This window comes from Borostomias antarcticus (genome assembly GCF_949987555.1).
Source record: "Borostomias antarcticus genome assembly, chromosome: 15".
In the NCBI taxonomy this organism is placed as follows: Eukaryota; Metazoa; Chordata; class Actinopteri; order Stomiiformes; family Stomiidae; genus Borostomias; species Borostomias antarcticus.
In genome coordinates, this window is record NC_140248.1 from 18783870 (window position 1) to 18799693 (window position 15824).

General features: G+C 47.4%; 2 protein-coding genes across 2 annotated transcripts in view; one reads left to right on the forward strand and one right to left on the reverse strand.

Moving 5' to 3' along the window:
* Nucleotides 1–1198: 1198 nt before the first annotated feature.
* On the forward strand, nt 1199–7189 carry glra4b (glycine receptor, alpha 4b; the record flags this gene model as incomplete). Its single annotated transcript, XM_084450353.1, has 9 exons — nt 1199–1206; nt 2372–2499; nt 3108–3175; nt 3333–3556; nt 4213–4295; nt 4454–4591; nt 4860–5074; nt 5456–5614; nt 6929–7189. 9 exons carry the CDS (start codon nt 1199–1201, stop codon nt 7187–7189), a joined length of 1284 nt encoding a protein of 427 aa, XP_084306479.1.
* Nucleotides 7190–8238: 1049 nt separating this feature from the next.
* Nucleotides 8239–15824, reverse strand: part of LOC311318920 (dystrophin-related protein 2-like) — a 31817-nt gene continuing 24231 nt past the window's right edge. Inside the window, exons 13-24 of the mRNA XM_084450354.1 lie at nt 14243–14328; nt 13876–14033; nt 11967–12133; nt 11748–11859; nt 11346–11485; nt 11158–11217; nt 10564–10611; nt 10316–10441; nt 9733–9976; nt 9007–9136; nt 8802–8897; nt 8239–8550 (exon numbers count right to left, since the gene is read on the reverse strand). Coding sequence (XP_084306480.1) covers nt 8525–8550; nt 8802–8897; nt 9007–9136; nt 9733–9976; nt 10316–10441; nt 10564–10611; nt 11158–11217; nt 11346–11485; nt 11748–11859; nt 11967–12133; nt 13876–14033; nt 14243–14328 — 1393 coding nt within the window. The 3' untranslated portion in view covers nt 8239–8524. The remainder of the gene's footprint in view (nt 8551–8801; nt 8898–9006; nt 9137–9732; nt 9977–10315; nt 10442–10563; nt 10612–11157; nt 11218–11345; nt 11486–11747; nt 11860–11966; nt 12134–13875; nt 14034–14242; nt 14329–15824) is intronic.

Below are 15824 nucleotides of genomic sequence, written 5' to 3' on the forward strand. Positions count from 1 at the left end.
AGGGGAAGGCTCAGGGCGCCCAGGAAGCTCAGGTTCAGCAGCTCTGGCTTGGCAGTGCTAAGAGGAGATGGGAACAGACAGCTCTATGTAGAGGTCATCTGACCTCTACAAGCAACAGCCTTGAGAAGCACTCAAAAGAGAAAGTAGGTCTTGAGTATGCTCTAAGCACATTAAAATTAAGGCTGGCCTAGTTATCCACTATGGAACTGGAAATGCTTTCACATGCAGAAAAAATGTTCTGCATGATTTTAATGATTTTCTCCGTGGAGGACATGCTTTCCCTTTCAAACGGACTCCACATGGGAATACGGAACAGTCTTACAAGAGTGAGAAATATTTTATATCTTCTCAGTTGGATGTTTAGTTACCATGTCTGCTTTTGGATTCAAGAAAAGGCATGGAATGTGTTTCCCCTTTATGCATTTTGACAGATATTGGACATTGTCTGGGTGTTTAGAGAGACAAGCCTGTTAACAGAAAGGACAAGTAAATTTACTTACAGAAAAACATAAGATTGAAGACAATTGCCAATCCCTTTTTGTACTTCTCAACTTTGTGTTCCTTGTTCTTACCTTTGTCTTGCCCTGAAGTAAAATGTTCTTTTTTTTTTTAGTTCTCGCAGAAATGTTTTTTTTGCAAGTAATTTATGAACATTTGTTTAATTTTCATTACAATGAAAATTAAGCAATACATTCTTGGTCAAAAGAAAATATTTATTCCATTGATGGCATCTTAAGTGTGGAACCAAATTATTCTCATTAAGATCTTAAGCTGTCATGAGCTAAAACGATTTGGAGCCAAAGGCACTGAGTCTTGAAAAAGATCTGAAAAGACTGTCTCTTTAGTATGTGTATGTGGCTGTGGAAAAGAGATAAAGCTTAAATTCATCCACACAAATGCTGGAATAGTGATACTTGCCCAGATCCTGAATAGTACAGAGACCTTATCCTGGAAGGTGCCCCTGCAGAGGATCCTCCATAAGGTTTCGTGTGGGCAGCGGAGCAACATCATGTCGCTGTGCCTTCCTCGACAGGCTTCTCCCGTCGGACTTTTATGCATCTGAAGATTGCTCTGTTTTTTCTCTTATGCAAAGGCTTGTCAGCAGAGGATGCTCTCACAAGTCCTGTGGATGGTATGGGTCTCATCTGTCTGCTTCCTACAAGTCAAGTAAGGAGCATGAAATATTTTTTACCTCAACATGACTAAGTAGACATTACATGTATGTAGAATTATTTTAAATACAGATTTTGTATATTTTAATACAAAAGTGAGAGACTATTATACCGCAAATTCAAATAGTTTGGTACTGAATCATAATTGCATTCATTTTAACTGCCCGTAGAAAATGTAATTATACTTTATTTCACTTTGCAATGTTTGTAAATACATATGTTTATTAATGTTAGCCCAGTGAGATTAGTTTTTGTTCATGTGTGACTGGGCTTCATTATAACTCATAATGAGATGACCAGTGTGATGTATTTAATGATTCAGATATTGCAGACTTTTACATCTCATTAAATATTGATTCATTCCATAAATATAATTTTAGCCCCACAATGTGAAATAATTGTTATTCTTAGTCTGACTCAACAGATGTTGATTTTGGGGATAAGCCTTGTCATTCGTTTGGTTTTTGGGATGAGCCTTGTCATTTGTTTATTACTGCCCAATCAGTGACGGTGATATCTGCTGTCCGCCCAATCAGATTCAATCTAGACTACATGAAACCTAACAACCATTCCGCTGAAGACGATTGTGATTGGTTTAAAGAAATACAGCGTTTTGTTTTCCCTACCCTTGAATGATAATTTATCCAGCCAGACAGTTCTCCAGCGCTGGCACAGTGTAAACGAAGTGTGGCGATTATTCAGAACAGCATAGAGGAGAAATGATTTTGTCACATGGATAATTGTCACAAATAATTGCTAGCCAAATGTCCATTGTCGCATCACATCATATGTTCTTATAGTGTAACATTAGAGTAATGCAATGCCAATCATACTACAGTATGTGTCACCAGCTGCATACATTGTAGGCCTACATCATTCAGTGCTGATGCAGTGGTTCACAGATGTTTGAACCCTCCCTCTTAAGCACCTTTTGTATTTTTAGTTTGCTACTCTTGCACTTTGCCTTTAGCACTAGATTATGCTCTTAGTCACTTGTTTAGAAAAGATTTGTGAATTCTGGTGAGTATAGTGCAATTATTGTACAGTAAGTTGCTTTGGATAAAAGCGTCTAAATCACTGTAATGTAATCTAAATGACTGTAATGTAATCTAAATGACTGTAATGTAATGTTTATTTGTCATATGCACAGGGTACCATGTAAAATGAAATGCTCACTGATAGCCCTCCTCCCCTAGCAGGCCTGTGTCCTGTAAGGAAATGAAGCTGCCCAGCAGGGCGGCGAGGCCCCCGTCCCCCTCGGACTTCCTGGACAAACTGATGGGACGCACATCAGGGTATGACGCTCGCATTAGACCCAACTTCAAAGGTATGGCTGTTGACACAGTGTTGCACTGCATCCATGACAAGTGTGTGTGCATGTGTGCGCGTGCGTGTGTGTCTTGTTGCAGTGTAAATCTCGCCTAAGATGTTGAAAAGATAATTAATTTGACAGTACGGTGTTAGTTATTAGCCGTGGTATTTTTACACAGAAATTCCCCCAAGTGTGAGTTAGAAACGTGTCAGTTGGCTTGCATGCTAACCCAGAGACCTACTTCAGGCTGCTGCTGCACAGCCAGAGATGAACAGACAGTTCCCTCCCACTCGCTCCCTCCACATCTCCCCAGGCTCACTTGTCATATATATTTCATACTTGCTCCGCATCCCTGAAATGTGCCAAGCGCATACAGGGTCTTTCCCTGATCATCATCATCCTTTAATACACCGATGTGACCCCTCTTAGAATTATAGATTACGAAATATTTAGATTGTCGGCAGTTGAGAGATGCACTGTACGAATGGCATATTGGGAATAACAACACAGTTCTATGCTGTGTCTAGACAACTGAATCCATTTAAAGACAGCTTTCCACTTCATTTCCACTTAATTGAATAAGGAATGGAATTTGATTTGAATTGTATTTTATGCATTTTCAGGACCTCCTGTAAATGTGACATGCAACATCTTCATCAACAGTTTTGGATCTATCACTGAAACCACCATGGTGAGGACTCTCCACTATCCTCATCATCATCATCATCATCATCGGACTCTCCACTATCCTCATCATCATCATCAGCCTGCCTCTAATCCAGACGTTGAATATTTTTATACTGTTTACAACCACTTTTAATCAAAACCTTCCTGTGAAACAACCATAGGACTATCGGCTCAATGTGTTTCTAAGGCAGCAGTGGAATGACCCGCGGCTGGCTTATAAGGAGTACCCTGACGACTCTCTGGACCTCGATCCTTCCATGCTGGACTCCATCTGGAAACCCGACCTCTTCTTCGCCAATGAGAAGGGGGCGAACTTTCACGAGGTCACCACCGACAACAAGCTCCTGCGCATCTTTCAGAACGGCAACGTCCTCTACAGCATCAGGTGACCAAGTGTCAGTCGGCAGCAGCCTGAACCAACGCTGTTCCTAGAACTGCCCCACATACTTCCTCCTGAGAGAGACAGATGGAAGATTTCTGCTCCTCAGCTGAATCAGAGTAGCCTACTTCCTGTTCTTGTTGGTTGTGGTCCAACGCTCCTCCTCTCTCCCTGAAGTGTGCACCGGTTCCCTCTCCGTCCTAGTTCACTGCTAATTGTTCTGCGCTTGCCAAGATTGAAAGTCTTAGATTCGTAAATATGAGATTAATTCTCTAGTTTTAAAAGTTCTTTACTAGTTTCTATCTTATTTCTAATCTCCAACCATTTTAAAATGTCTTATGAAGTAAAATTATCTTGCTACATGGACAAATAATTTCACTAGTATTAAGTAATTTCTCCTCAAATTCAGTGTTTATTTCTTGTATTTTAACAAATGTTTTTTGCAGTGTGAAGGAATGTGCAGGTGTTCTGAATAGAGCAACTCCGATCTGATGAGGTGGAGAAAGCTTACACCAGTTCACCCCTGGGAGGGAAAGAGGGCACACTTGCTGGGGAAGACTGGGCACCTTTCCCTGAATCCAAAATGAAGCTTATGTGTGAGTGTTCTAATAGCTGCCTCATCAGCTGTTCCCCCTCTCACCGTGTCTCTGTGTGTTACTCAGGCTCACTCTCATCCTGTCCTGTCCCATGGACCTGAAGAACTTCCCCATGGACAGTCAGATATGCACTATGCAGCTTGAAAGCTGTGAGTTCAAACCCCCGCCTGCTCTGCTCCCTGGTCTTCGCTAGACTGTCGGCTGCAACCGACGATCGTTATATTCCTCTGCTGTTGGTTCGACTCAAACGAAATCAAACGAATGTCTCCGTCTTTCCTCCCTATCCAACCCTGTGTGTCTCACGCAGTCGGCTACACGATGAACGACCTGATATTCCAGTGGCTGGACGTGGGGTCCGTACAGGTGGCTGACGACCTGATGCTCCCTCAGTTTGTGCTGAAGGAGGAGAAAGATATGGGCTACTGCACCAAGCACTACAACACAGGTACAGTAGATACCAAACTCCAGTGTCCTGTAAGGCTGCACGCTGATACCTCATTATTCATGCACCCTCTCTCCACTGTCTGCCAGGGGTGCTGCCAGAAAATGTGGACCCTATGAAAGAATATAATATTGGGCCAACCAAACTTAGACGTTATCATAATAAAAATAATAATAGTGGTTTATAGGGGCCCCTGTAAGTGCAGGGCCCTTGGAATCATCCTAACCCCCCCCCCCCCCCTTACGGCGCCCCTGCTGTCTGCGACTGACAGGTAAGTTCACCTGCATCGAGGTGAAGTTCCACCTGGAGCGCCAGATGGGCTACTACCTGATCCAGATGTACATCCCCTCCCTGCTCACCGTCATCCTGTCCTGGGTCTCCTTCTGGATCAACATGGACGCCGCGCCCGCCCGGGTGGGCCTGGGCATCACCACCGTGCTCACCATGACCACCCAGAGCTCTGGTTCAAGGGCTTCCCTGCCTAAGGTCAGAGATACAGTACTACCCTCCGACGCTCCAGACCAGGGTAAAAAAAATTATTTGAAATGATTGCAATTAATTATCTGTGCTTGGTTGTTCTTGAATGCCACAATAGGCTGTTTCCAAAAATGCAAACCCCACCCACCTGACACCCCAGGAAGACTCAAGCAAACAATACTGCAATTGACAGGATTTCAAATAGTATTTTAACCCAGGTGCTACTGTCATCTGCCAATCTGGTCCAGGCCAGGGTTCAATGACTGGCCAGATATCAGCAGATAACCAACCAGACATGGGGATTTACCAATATGAGATGTGATACAAAAGATACCTCATTTTTAGAAAACGCCAAATATACAGTGCCCATCTTTGTTCCCTCACGCGCAGGTGTCTTACGTGAAAGCCATCGACATCTGGATGGCCGTGTGTCTCCTGTTCGTGTTTGCTGCTCTGCTGGAGTACGCAGCCGTTAACTTTGTCTCCCGGCAGCACAAAGAGTTCTTTAGACTGAGGCGAAAACTCCGAGAACAGCAGCGCCAGCGTGCAGTGAGTACAAGCCCCCGTCCACACCCTCCTCTCCCCCTCCACACCCTCCTCTCCCCGTCCACACCCTCCTCTCCCCCGTCCACACCCTCCTCTCCCCCGTCCACACCCTCCTCTCCCCCTCCACACCCTCCTCTCCCCCGTCCACACCCTCCTCTCCCCGTCCACACCCTCCTCTCCCCCTCAGGCCCGGCTCTCTTACTGTTGCACATGCCCAGTCATGCGGGAGGAGCACAGTTCAGCTGCTTGTCGCATTCGATGCCTGGAGTTCCACGGAGCGTTGACCTGTGCTAAATCCAACCCATCTCTTCCTCCCACCTCTGGTTAACAACGTCAACAGCTTGACTCGCTGTTGTCTCACTTGAAGGGAAAAAGGTAGAAATTGTAAATTGTAAAATAAATGTAAAAAACAACAACAAACAAGCGTGAATTCGCAATAGCTGAGACCACGCCCGAGCTATAGAGTAGACTACAAGCATTTTCAATCGGCTGAATCTTCTCCTCTTGTATAATTAGTGTAGTAAGAGCTGTGGTACCAATGCTTTTGTGGACGGATCGACCAACCGACCCACAGAGCGACCTATAGAGCTGCTGGTCGCAGCAAAAAATAAAGATATAAAACAATTAATCTAATAGATTATTGTATTAGTCCAGTTGTTTGAAGGTGAGAGCCCTGTAAATGCATACACATTTCACAGTATGGTGATGCATCATGAGTTGCTCCAAGCATGAACTGTAGTAGTCTTTGGTCCCAGGCAGGAGTGTAGTGGTGACTAAATAAGTGGGTATATTGTAGCAGAAATGTTACAGTTTTTACATTAGGCGTGTTCAAAGAAGTGGGTATACTGTGGGTCCATGGGTAAAGATGTGAGTATACTCCGTATACCTACGTATAGGCCTACCATCCACTACACTGGTACCAGGTCTCACCTTGATTTGGGTACGTACCTACGTGTTATGAATCAGATGCTGCTTCTGACTTATTTGCATTTTAAAGAAACATTAAAACCAGTGACACTGCATCACTGAATGATATGTAAACCTTAGTCATGTCCAATCTTGACGGCGGAACGTCTGTGTTTGTGTGTCTCTGCTGTCCGCCGGCAGGGGGCAGCTGAGAGCAAAGCCAAGGGGAACAGCGTGCCGGGTGACGGGGGCCCCCAGCAGTGCTGCGTCTGCGCTGGCGTAAGAACTCTTTAAACACAGAGCTGAGACTGTTTCATACACAGTAGTGTGCTCATATGGAGTGTGTGATGTGTGACAGGAGAGCTTCAGTGTGAATGACGGGTGATATTAACCCCTCGTTTCTCCCTGTAGGAGGAGGAACTGGCTCGGCAGGCGCAGGCCTTCTTCTTCCCTGGTTATGGGATAGGTCCGTGTGTGTCCACTGAGATGGACGCCCCGCCAGTGTTTGCTGACTTGCCTCCTGGATTTCCCTTCTATGACATCCGCAGGCGCTTTGTTGACCGTGCCAAGCGGATCGACACCATATCCCGGGCTGTGTTCCCTCTGAGTTTCCTCATCTTCAATGTCCTCTACTGGCTCACTTACAAAGTGCTGCGACATGAAGACATTTGATCAAGATTTGACTAACGTAACTTTAACGCCAGAAGACTCCACAACAGCACCGGAGACTGTGAACTCTTATTTCCCCGGTAGAACACTTACAGACAGATGGTCAAATTCATCAGCTGTGAGCATGACAACTTGACTGCATGTCCAGTACCTGTTCTATAAAAGTATGAAATTGTTTCCATTTTGCACTCTAATGTATGTAGATCCCTTCAATGTCACACTCAGGACACAAGGCCAGATGCTGAGTCAGGAGTGCATGATATTTCTTTAGGTATTCTTTTTTTCTGTCCGATTCTTGGGAAAATATACGAGCCATATCATCCCCAATTAGCAACATGCCATAGTATATATACTGTACATACTGTAATGAGCCTGTTGGTACTGGTCAAACAAAGACAAGTGTCCATGAACATGACTGGAATGGTTTGTGATCAGTTTATCACAGTGGAAGGTTATATTGAGGGTTACTAACTTATGTTACCTTAAGACTGTCAATAAATGGGATGTTTATGAACTTGCTTCTTGATTGATTATTCATTTGAGTCACTTAAGGGACATCTACGTCAGTGGGATGGAGGCTGAGGATGCAGTTGCAAGTTCCTCCAGGGGTCAGACCTGAGACTGAAATCCAAATCCAAAACGATTCTTGTTATAAACTGAATAATACATGGGTGCTCCTAAGGGACAACTTGTCTATTGTCTACTAAACAACTAGTCTACTTGTCTCCTGTCAAAAAACAATTAAATACAATTGCTATCTCCACAATGAGGCGCCTTGAGAGACTGCCTGAGTAGAGCAGAAATCACTGAAGCCTCACAGTCAGAGATGCTCACAGGAAATAATTAATGAAAACTACGCTGAGAGAAGCAATGACCCATGAGTCACTAATGTTCGGGAGGGCGGGGCTGGATTCTCATTAAATCGGTTCTGAAGTGTTCATTGGCTGGCAGATTGCACAGGTTTGTTTCAGAGGTTCTGTTAGCACAGCCATCAAAAGAACACTGTGGATGTCTTCTGCACAACTTTAATCATACAATATCATATAGGTACAGTACTTTTACTTGCAACAGAGGCCCCAAAAAGGAGAGTGTGTACCAAACAGTCATTTGGTTACAAAATCAAAAGTTGCTATTTACAGAATCTTAATGGTATATGTGTTATAGGAGAAAGAATAACTGCCACACATGTAAACTAGTAAATGGGTCAGTGAGTGGTAGTGCTTTTATGTGAAATGTCTGCAAAACAGAAAACAAAATAATGGTGGGGATGAAATGGATTCCATTTGTAGGAATTCAGCTCTTGAATGGAGAGTATCTTCTGTGGGACAACAGCGACACCTATGGTTCAAAAAGTGTAGTTGCACCTAAGGGCGAAGGAGAGATGTGAAACACTATACAGACATTTAAATGATCAAATAAGGTTAATGAAAAGTAGAGGACTGACTCAGGTTAATGAAGTAAAGCTGTTGATAGACCTTAAGAGAATTAAATCCAGCATGTGTTGGTACTGTTATCCCCACTCTGTGTATGCCATGCACTATACAAATAAAGTTTGATTTGATTTAGAATCGGTGATTCAGAATCAGGCCTGGCTCTACAGTAGCTCTATACTCACCGTTCTGTTTAGACTCTGTGGGGAAAACGTTCTTGAGCTTCTCTATGACGTGCTGAAGATCAGCTGCACCCTCCAGGCTCTGCACCTGCACAGCTCCTGAGAGATGAACAAGCCGAAGCCATCAGAGGTCCGGTTCAACAGGCTTCAACAGTTTGAATAGACTCTGAGTCCATCACGTCAATGAAGCTTCCCTGCGTTGAATCACCTGTGTGTTGTGTGTCAGAGGTCCCTGTGCCGGGCTGTCTTCCCTGGTGGTCCCACCTGGACACAGCAGGAGAATACACAGACGAGCACCAGGTAGAGGTGGACACGTCGTCTTCACAATCCTCTTTAGACTGTTGGAATAATTGGGACATAATGGCAAATTGAAATGTTGTGAAACCAAATGATATACAGTATATGAGGCAGACTTTTACACCCAGTGTAGAGAGATTTATGTGCATTTCCCACAGTAACTACAGTGTTTTTATTTCCTCCATGCCCATTTAGTGTATTTAAAAAATTATATATTTTTTTTTATAGCACTTCTCACTGAGAGGACTCACAAAGTGTGAGTAATAGGCCAGGAGCCAGGTCCACCCCTCAGGATGTTTTTTGCTACCTTTTTCACTATTATTTCCTGTTAGCCCGTACTTACTAATTTGGGCCATCACAAGTTGATAACGAGCACTCCCAACTCGGGGCCGTTTGGTCTCGGGGGCCAAAAACCCTCCTTTTTGGGAAACGTGTGATGGCCCAAGGTACGGGCCATCCAGAGGGGTCTGGATGAAAAGTCTGTGATTGAAAAGTCCAAACATTGCCCCTGGATCTCGGGGGGGGGGGGGGGGGGGGGATTCCTCTTTGGTCTAGCGGTAGACGTTGGGGTGGTTTGATCCCCGCCTGAATCCGTCCTTCACGCCCCACCTCGCTCCCTCCTGTGTGCGCGTCTCACCTGCAGCAGCAGCAGCATCTCTCTGAGGCGGTGTTGCTGGGACTCCAGCTCTCTGTTGTGCTCCTCCAGGATCTGCATGCGGGTCTCCAGTCTGCTCTTATGCCGCCAGGGGCCCCTGGCCTCAGCCGGCGGGGCCCGGTCCTGGTGCTCCCGGCCTGAGTTCCCGGAGGGCTCCAACAGACGGGGACAGACCTGGGCCTCAGCATGCTGCCATTTCACACGCCGGAGCTCCGCCTGCAGGACTCTTGAGAGTAATGTTAAAATTCTGTCTTTTATTCGCCAAGCAGTCAACACGCAAATACAGACCGGTGAATGAGTGGCGACAACCACACACAACACACACACACATCTGCGGTCGCCGGTGGAAATTGTTCCCTGCATTTCACCCATCCAACGCCAACCTCCTCCAAGGAGGAGCCAGGAGCAGTGGTCAGCCATCGTTCATGGCGCCCGGGGGACCAGGTCCAAGTGCTCAGTCCAGTCAGTTCTAGGAACCGATGTGAGGAAAGACTCTGGACCCCATCTAGAAGAAGTTGGAGCTATAGCAACAGGAATATGGGAGCTATCGATGTGTCCTTCTCACCTGGTCTCCTTTTCTAACAAGTCCAGCCTTCTCTGCAGCTCGCTCCGGCTCTCACAGTCTGTATAAGCGAGGTTCTGAGGGGCCGACGGGTCGGGCTCCAGACGCAGCAGATACTGGTCCTCTTCCCTGGGTCAGGGAGGGGCCACAGCACCGAAGGAACCAAGAACCAAGAAGCCATGAGGCTCAAAAGGCGAGCGAAGTCAATTCACGTTATCTTTAGTTTTCTAAGAGGGGGAATGTATACTCACAGGCTCTCGTTGAAGAAGGAGCAGCTCTGGTTCTCCATCCCTGCCAGCCTGCAATGGAGGCTTCATGACTAATTACATCGTCAAACATGCCCCAGCAGAGAAGGGTGATGTGTTTTAATATGATTAGGTGCTAATAAAACCGAATAAATCTCGTCCTATTCATTACTGGCATTAGTGAGTCTATGAGCAGACTGTCCGTGAGCAAGCCGACAGTAGAGCCGGTGTCCAGTGACCCAGCACTGCACTGATGCTCCGGAGACGAAGAGGGCGTCGGCACTGAAGCTAGAGACGTCTTCACAGCCAAGAGTTCTCTTTCCCTCTAAGCAAGCTGATGATGTCAGCCACGGACGGCAGTGTGGTAATTGCTTCAGAAAATGGGTCATGGACTATGTCAGTATACATGTTGGGCAGACAAGTTGAGTTCACATGCTGAGTGAACCGCGCTGACCGGCAGAGTGTACTGGCCGCCTGGTATGGCTCTCTGCACTCTGACTCACGGCGACTTATACGAGTGCCGCCGCAAAAACAACCCCCCCTCCCACCCCCCCACCGGGCACGAGGCCTTGTACTTATTTAAGGATTCCTGAGCCGTACCTGCAGGCGTAGCGTTCGGTCCCGGAGGGTGCGTCCGCGTGGGGAAGCTGAGGGGACGCGCTGTGGTGGGAGGAAACACAGGGACGGACGTGTCAATTGCGGCCGACATTTTTTTTCCAGATGAGCCGTCCCAGAGCGGCGCAGCCTCTGCTGACGTGCACGACATCCGACCAGAGGGGTGGACTCACCGGCGGTCCGCGTGGCGCGCCTCGACGACCGGCTGCACCGGCAGATAGCCCCTCTGAGGATGCTTGCTGAAGTACTGCTTTGATCTGAACTGGTTCTTCAGGGTTTTGGCAAAGTCGCGCATCCTCTCCCCTGAGGTTGTCTGTTTAGAGAGAGAAGAGACTCCACAACCTTAAAGCCTGGTTGACATACAACAGACCACACGGCTTAAAATAGTTTTAGATCTAAATTCAACTGTTTTTGTGACTGCAAAATTGGTCGAATGTTCCGTTTTCGAGATTCGGCATATCAAATCGCACGGAAAGACAGACATTCTCGTCGAGGCTGTTCTATGTGAACCCCGCTTAACACGGCAATGGAAATCTGTCTGTAGCAATGTTCTGTGAGGTGTACACGGGTCTCACTGGCGTGTAGTACTCCATGATGGGGTAATGCAAGGTCTGTCCCTTGGCGTTGCGCCCCGAGAAGAAGCAGCTCTGGCAGATGTCCACATTGAACTGCTTCAGGCTTCGGTACCTACATGAGACCGGAGGGAATGCGTATACAGTTACCGTGCTGAAGTCTGATATACTTTCACTAGCACGGCTGTGGCGAGGGATCCCTTTCTGGCCGTCTGGTCTCACCTGAAACCCCTGATGGGACACTGTTTGCAGACGGAGCACTTGGCCTGGTGCTGGGCGTTCTCCGCCAGGGCCACGCGCTGCAGGAGAGGCAGCCAGACCATGGACTGCGGCTCCAGGCTCATCCAGTCCAGGAAGTGGGCCAGCTCCACGGACGTTCTCCCAGGAGCCTGCAGACAAACGTGAGCGGGAACGCTGTCGGCTAGGGGCGCGTGCCCCTGGACCGCCCGGGGGTACGGGAACGCCTTGAGAGACTGCATGAGTAGAGCTGTAGAAAATCACTGAAGCCTCACAGGAAATAATTCATGAAAACTACACTGAGAGAAGCAGATGCCCCATGAGTCACTAATGTTCAGGAGGACGCGACTGGATTCTCATTAAGAGGTTGGGAGACGGCCCGCCCCATGTGTGGTTTCTTCAGGGCATCTCCCTCTAGATGAGAGGAAGGCATAATGAAGTTATCATTCCTGTTTGGCTTTCAGTGCTGTGCTTCAGTGTGGCAGCGGGGGATGATGAGGCCACAGAGCTACAGCAGCATCACAAGACCACTGGTCTGAGACACACACACACATACACACACATACACGCGCACAAACGCACACACACGCGCGCGCACACACACACACACAAATACACGCGCACAAGCGCACGCACGCACATGCACACAGGGACACACACACACACACACACCACAAGGTCAGAGTGCCATTGTACTTGGTAATTGGCTGCTCCACTTAACCCAGCCTGTTAAAATGCCATTACCCAGTGGTACAGTGATGTGTTAAGTCATTTCAAACATATCTATTGGGACAATGGGAGCAGGCATATGATGGATTGATCATTAAACGTCTATAGAAACGAGAGATTGATGTTCCTAATATTTAACATTTGGCATTGAGTGTTGAGACAGCCCAGACTGTTATTATAAACACTTCCTTGGTGACCGTAATAAATCACTCTCCCAACCCAGAGCCTGAGACCTACTTTCAATTCTTTAAAATTGGCTGAAATCCTTGGTGACATTAGTCTAATTCTGATATAGTACGGAATCTTTACACAGGCTTTACAAAGGCCTGTCCACTGTTCATCAATATAGAGATTAGAAGCCTGGTTGTCTGTGCTGTGTGTGTGAGAGAGAGAGAGAGAGAGAGAGAGTGTGTGTGTGTGAGAGAGAGAGAGAGAGAGAGAGAGAGTGTGTGTGTGTGTATGTGTGTGTGTGTTTGTGTGTGTGTGTGTGTGTGTGAGAGAGAGAGAGAGTGTGTGTGTGTGTGTGTGTATGTGTGTGTGTGTTTGTGTGTGTGTGAGAGAGAGAGTGTGTGTGTGTGTGTGTGTGTGTTTGTGTGTGTGTGTGTGTGTGTGCGTGTGCGTGTGGTCAGTCAGTGCTGTGAGTCAGTGGTGGGCTAGACTCTGAGCCCGTGGGCGACTGAGCTGGGTCCCTGTGGCGACTCCTTTCACACCAACGAGGGAAACAGATCTCAACGGGGGGAAACTCGACACAGAGAACCGACACAGAGAACCGCCATAGAGAACCAGCGGTGGTGGATATGTTAAGGTGGTAAAGTAAATAAGGAAGATTCTAGATTCTGTAGGCCAAGAGGAATCTAATGATGTCCACCTCTTGACATTTTACTGTGCTTGTGCTGTATGTTTTTTCTGTGCTGTGCTGTGTTGTTAAGCTGGTGTTTTGGGAGTCACCTCCATGGCGCAGACACAAGTCGCAAAGACAGTCATACTAAAACATTCGTGGACATAATCAAGATGGACGCGGGAGTGGAGACCACCGATGAGATGGCCAGGTGTGTGGAGGACCGGGACAACTGGAGACGAAGATGGGAGGCCCGTCTGTGGACGACCTGATGATGATGATGCTATGTGTGTGTGTGTGTGTGTGTGTGTGTGTGTCCCGGTTTACCATGCGGAAGCAGCTGCTGACGCTGGGCTCCACATTGCTCCCGCCAAAGGCTGCGATCTCGCCCAGCTGGCGAGGGATCAGGATGACCTCCTGGAGCAGCGCCGTGAGGTGGCGTTGGTCCGCTGAGCCACCGGGCCCCGACACCTGCCAGAACAAATCTGAGACCCCCTCTCCTCAGACCAGTCACAGCACATGGGCGGAGCATCTCATGGCAGTGTTGAACCCCACTGTAAACCTCTCCTCCAGCGTACCAATAGGCCCAGACTGGAGCCCACACGGTTTATTTGTTTTCATTTGAGTTACTGTCATTGGTTTGTGAGGTAAGCTACAGAAAAGGTTTCCCTGTGTAGACGTAAAAGGATCTCACATTTACACTTGTCCTGAATGTCAGCATTGCATAGACACGCCAACCCAGCCTTCAGGGATAACAATCGCACCTTCCCATTGCGACCACTAGAGGGTACAGAGAGAGAGAGAGAGAGAGAGAAGGGCAGCATCCCAGTCATGTTGTCAGTCGTGCTCAGCAGTGCAGGAGCTGGAAGTATATTTTCATTCAATAGTTAAATAATATCTACACAAAAGGTATTGCACATGAGGACATTTGCACACTATCTCACACACTGTCTCTCACACATGGGCATGTACGCACAAACGCACGCGGTGCGCGCGCACACACACACACACACACCCACACACATTAGCACATGGTTCATTACACACTACGCACACTCTTCAGATGTCCAGGTGTTAGCCCTGCAGTAGTACACTCACTGTTTAGGCCCTCAGCTTTTAAGCTGAAGAGCTTGACACACACACACACACACACACACATCACAAAGGATTTCCCAGACATGGTCACAAGAAGAATATACTGTATACACTAGTCAATACAGCGCAACAAACGAAAAGAAAGAAAGAAAGACAGACAGACAGACAGACAGACAGACAGACAGAGAAAGAAGAAAGAAAGAAAGAAAGAAAGAAAGAAAGAAAGAAAGAAAGAAAGAAAGAAAGAAAGAAAGAAAGAAAGAAAGAAAGAAAGAAAGAAAGAAAGAAAGAAAGAAAGAAAGAAAGAAAGAGACTTTGAAAGAGAGAGAAAGAAAGCTATTATGGGTATTAGGGTAGATTGCGAGGGCAGTAGCTGCAGGACAGAGAGGATGGGGGTTGGGGGGTGTGTGGAGAGATGAACCAGAGACCACGTGTCAGACCTGTCGTAGATGATGGGGGTTGGGGGGCGTGTGGAGAGATGAACCACAGACAACGTGTCAGACCTGTCGTAGATGATGGGGGTTGGGCGGCGTGTGGAGAGATGAACTAGAGACAACGTGTCAGACCTGTCGTAGATGATGGGGGTTGGGGCGTGTGGAGAGATGAACCAGAGACGTGTCAGACCTGTCGTAGATGATGGGGGTTGGGGCGTGTGGAGAGATGAACCACAGACAACGTGTCAGACCTGTCGTAGATGATGGGGGTTGGGGGCGTGTGGAGAGATGAACCAGAGACAACGTGTCAGACCTGTCATAGATGATGGGGGTTGGGGGGCGTGTGGAGAGATGAACCAGAGACAACGTGTCAGACCTGTCGTAGATGATGGGGGTTGGGTGGCGTGTGGAGAGATGAACCAGAGACAACGTGTCAGACCTGTCGTAGATGATGGGGGTTGGGGGGCGTGTGGAGAGATGAACCAGAGACAACGTGTCAGATCTGTCGTAGATGATGGGGGTTGGGGGGCGTGTGGAGAGATGAACCAGAGACAACGTGTCAGACCTGTCGTAGATGATGGGGGTTGGGGGGCGTGTGGAGAGATGAACCACAGACAACGTGTCAGACCTGTCGTAGATGATGGGGGTTGGGGGGCGTGTGGAGAGATGAACCAGAGACAACGTGTCAGACCTGTCGTAGATGATGGGGGTTGGGGGGCGTGTGGAGAGATGAACCAGAGACAACGT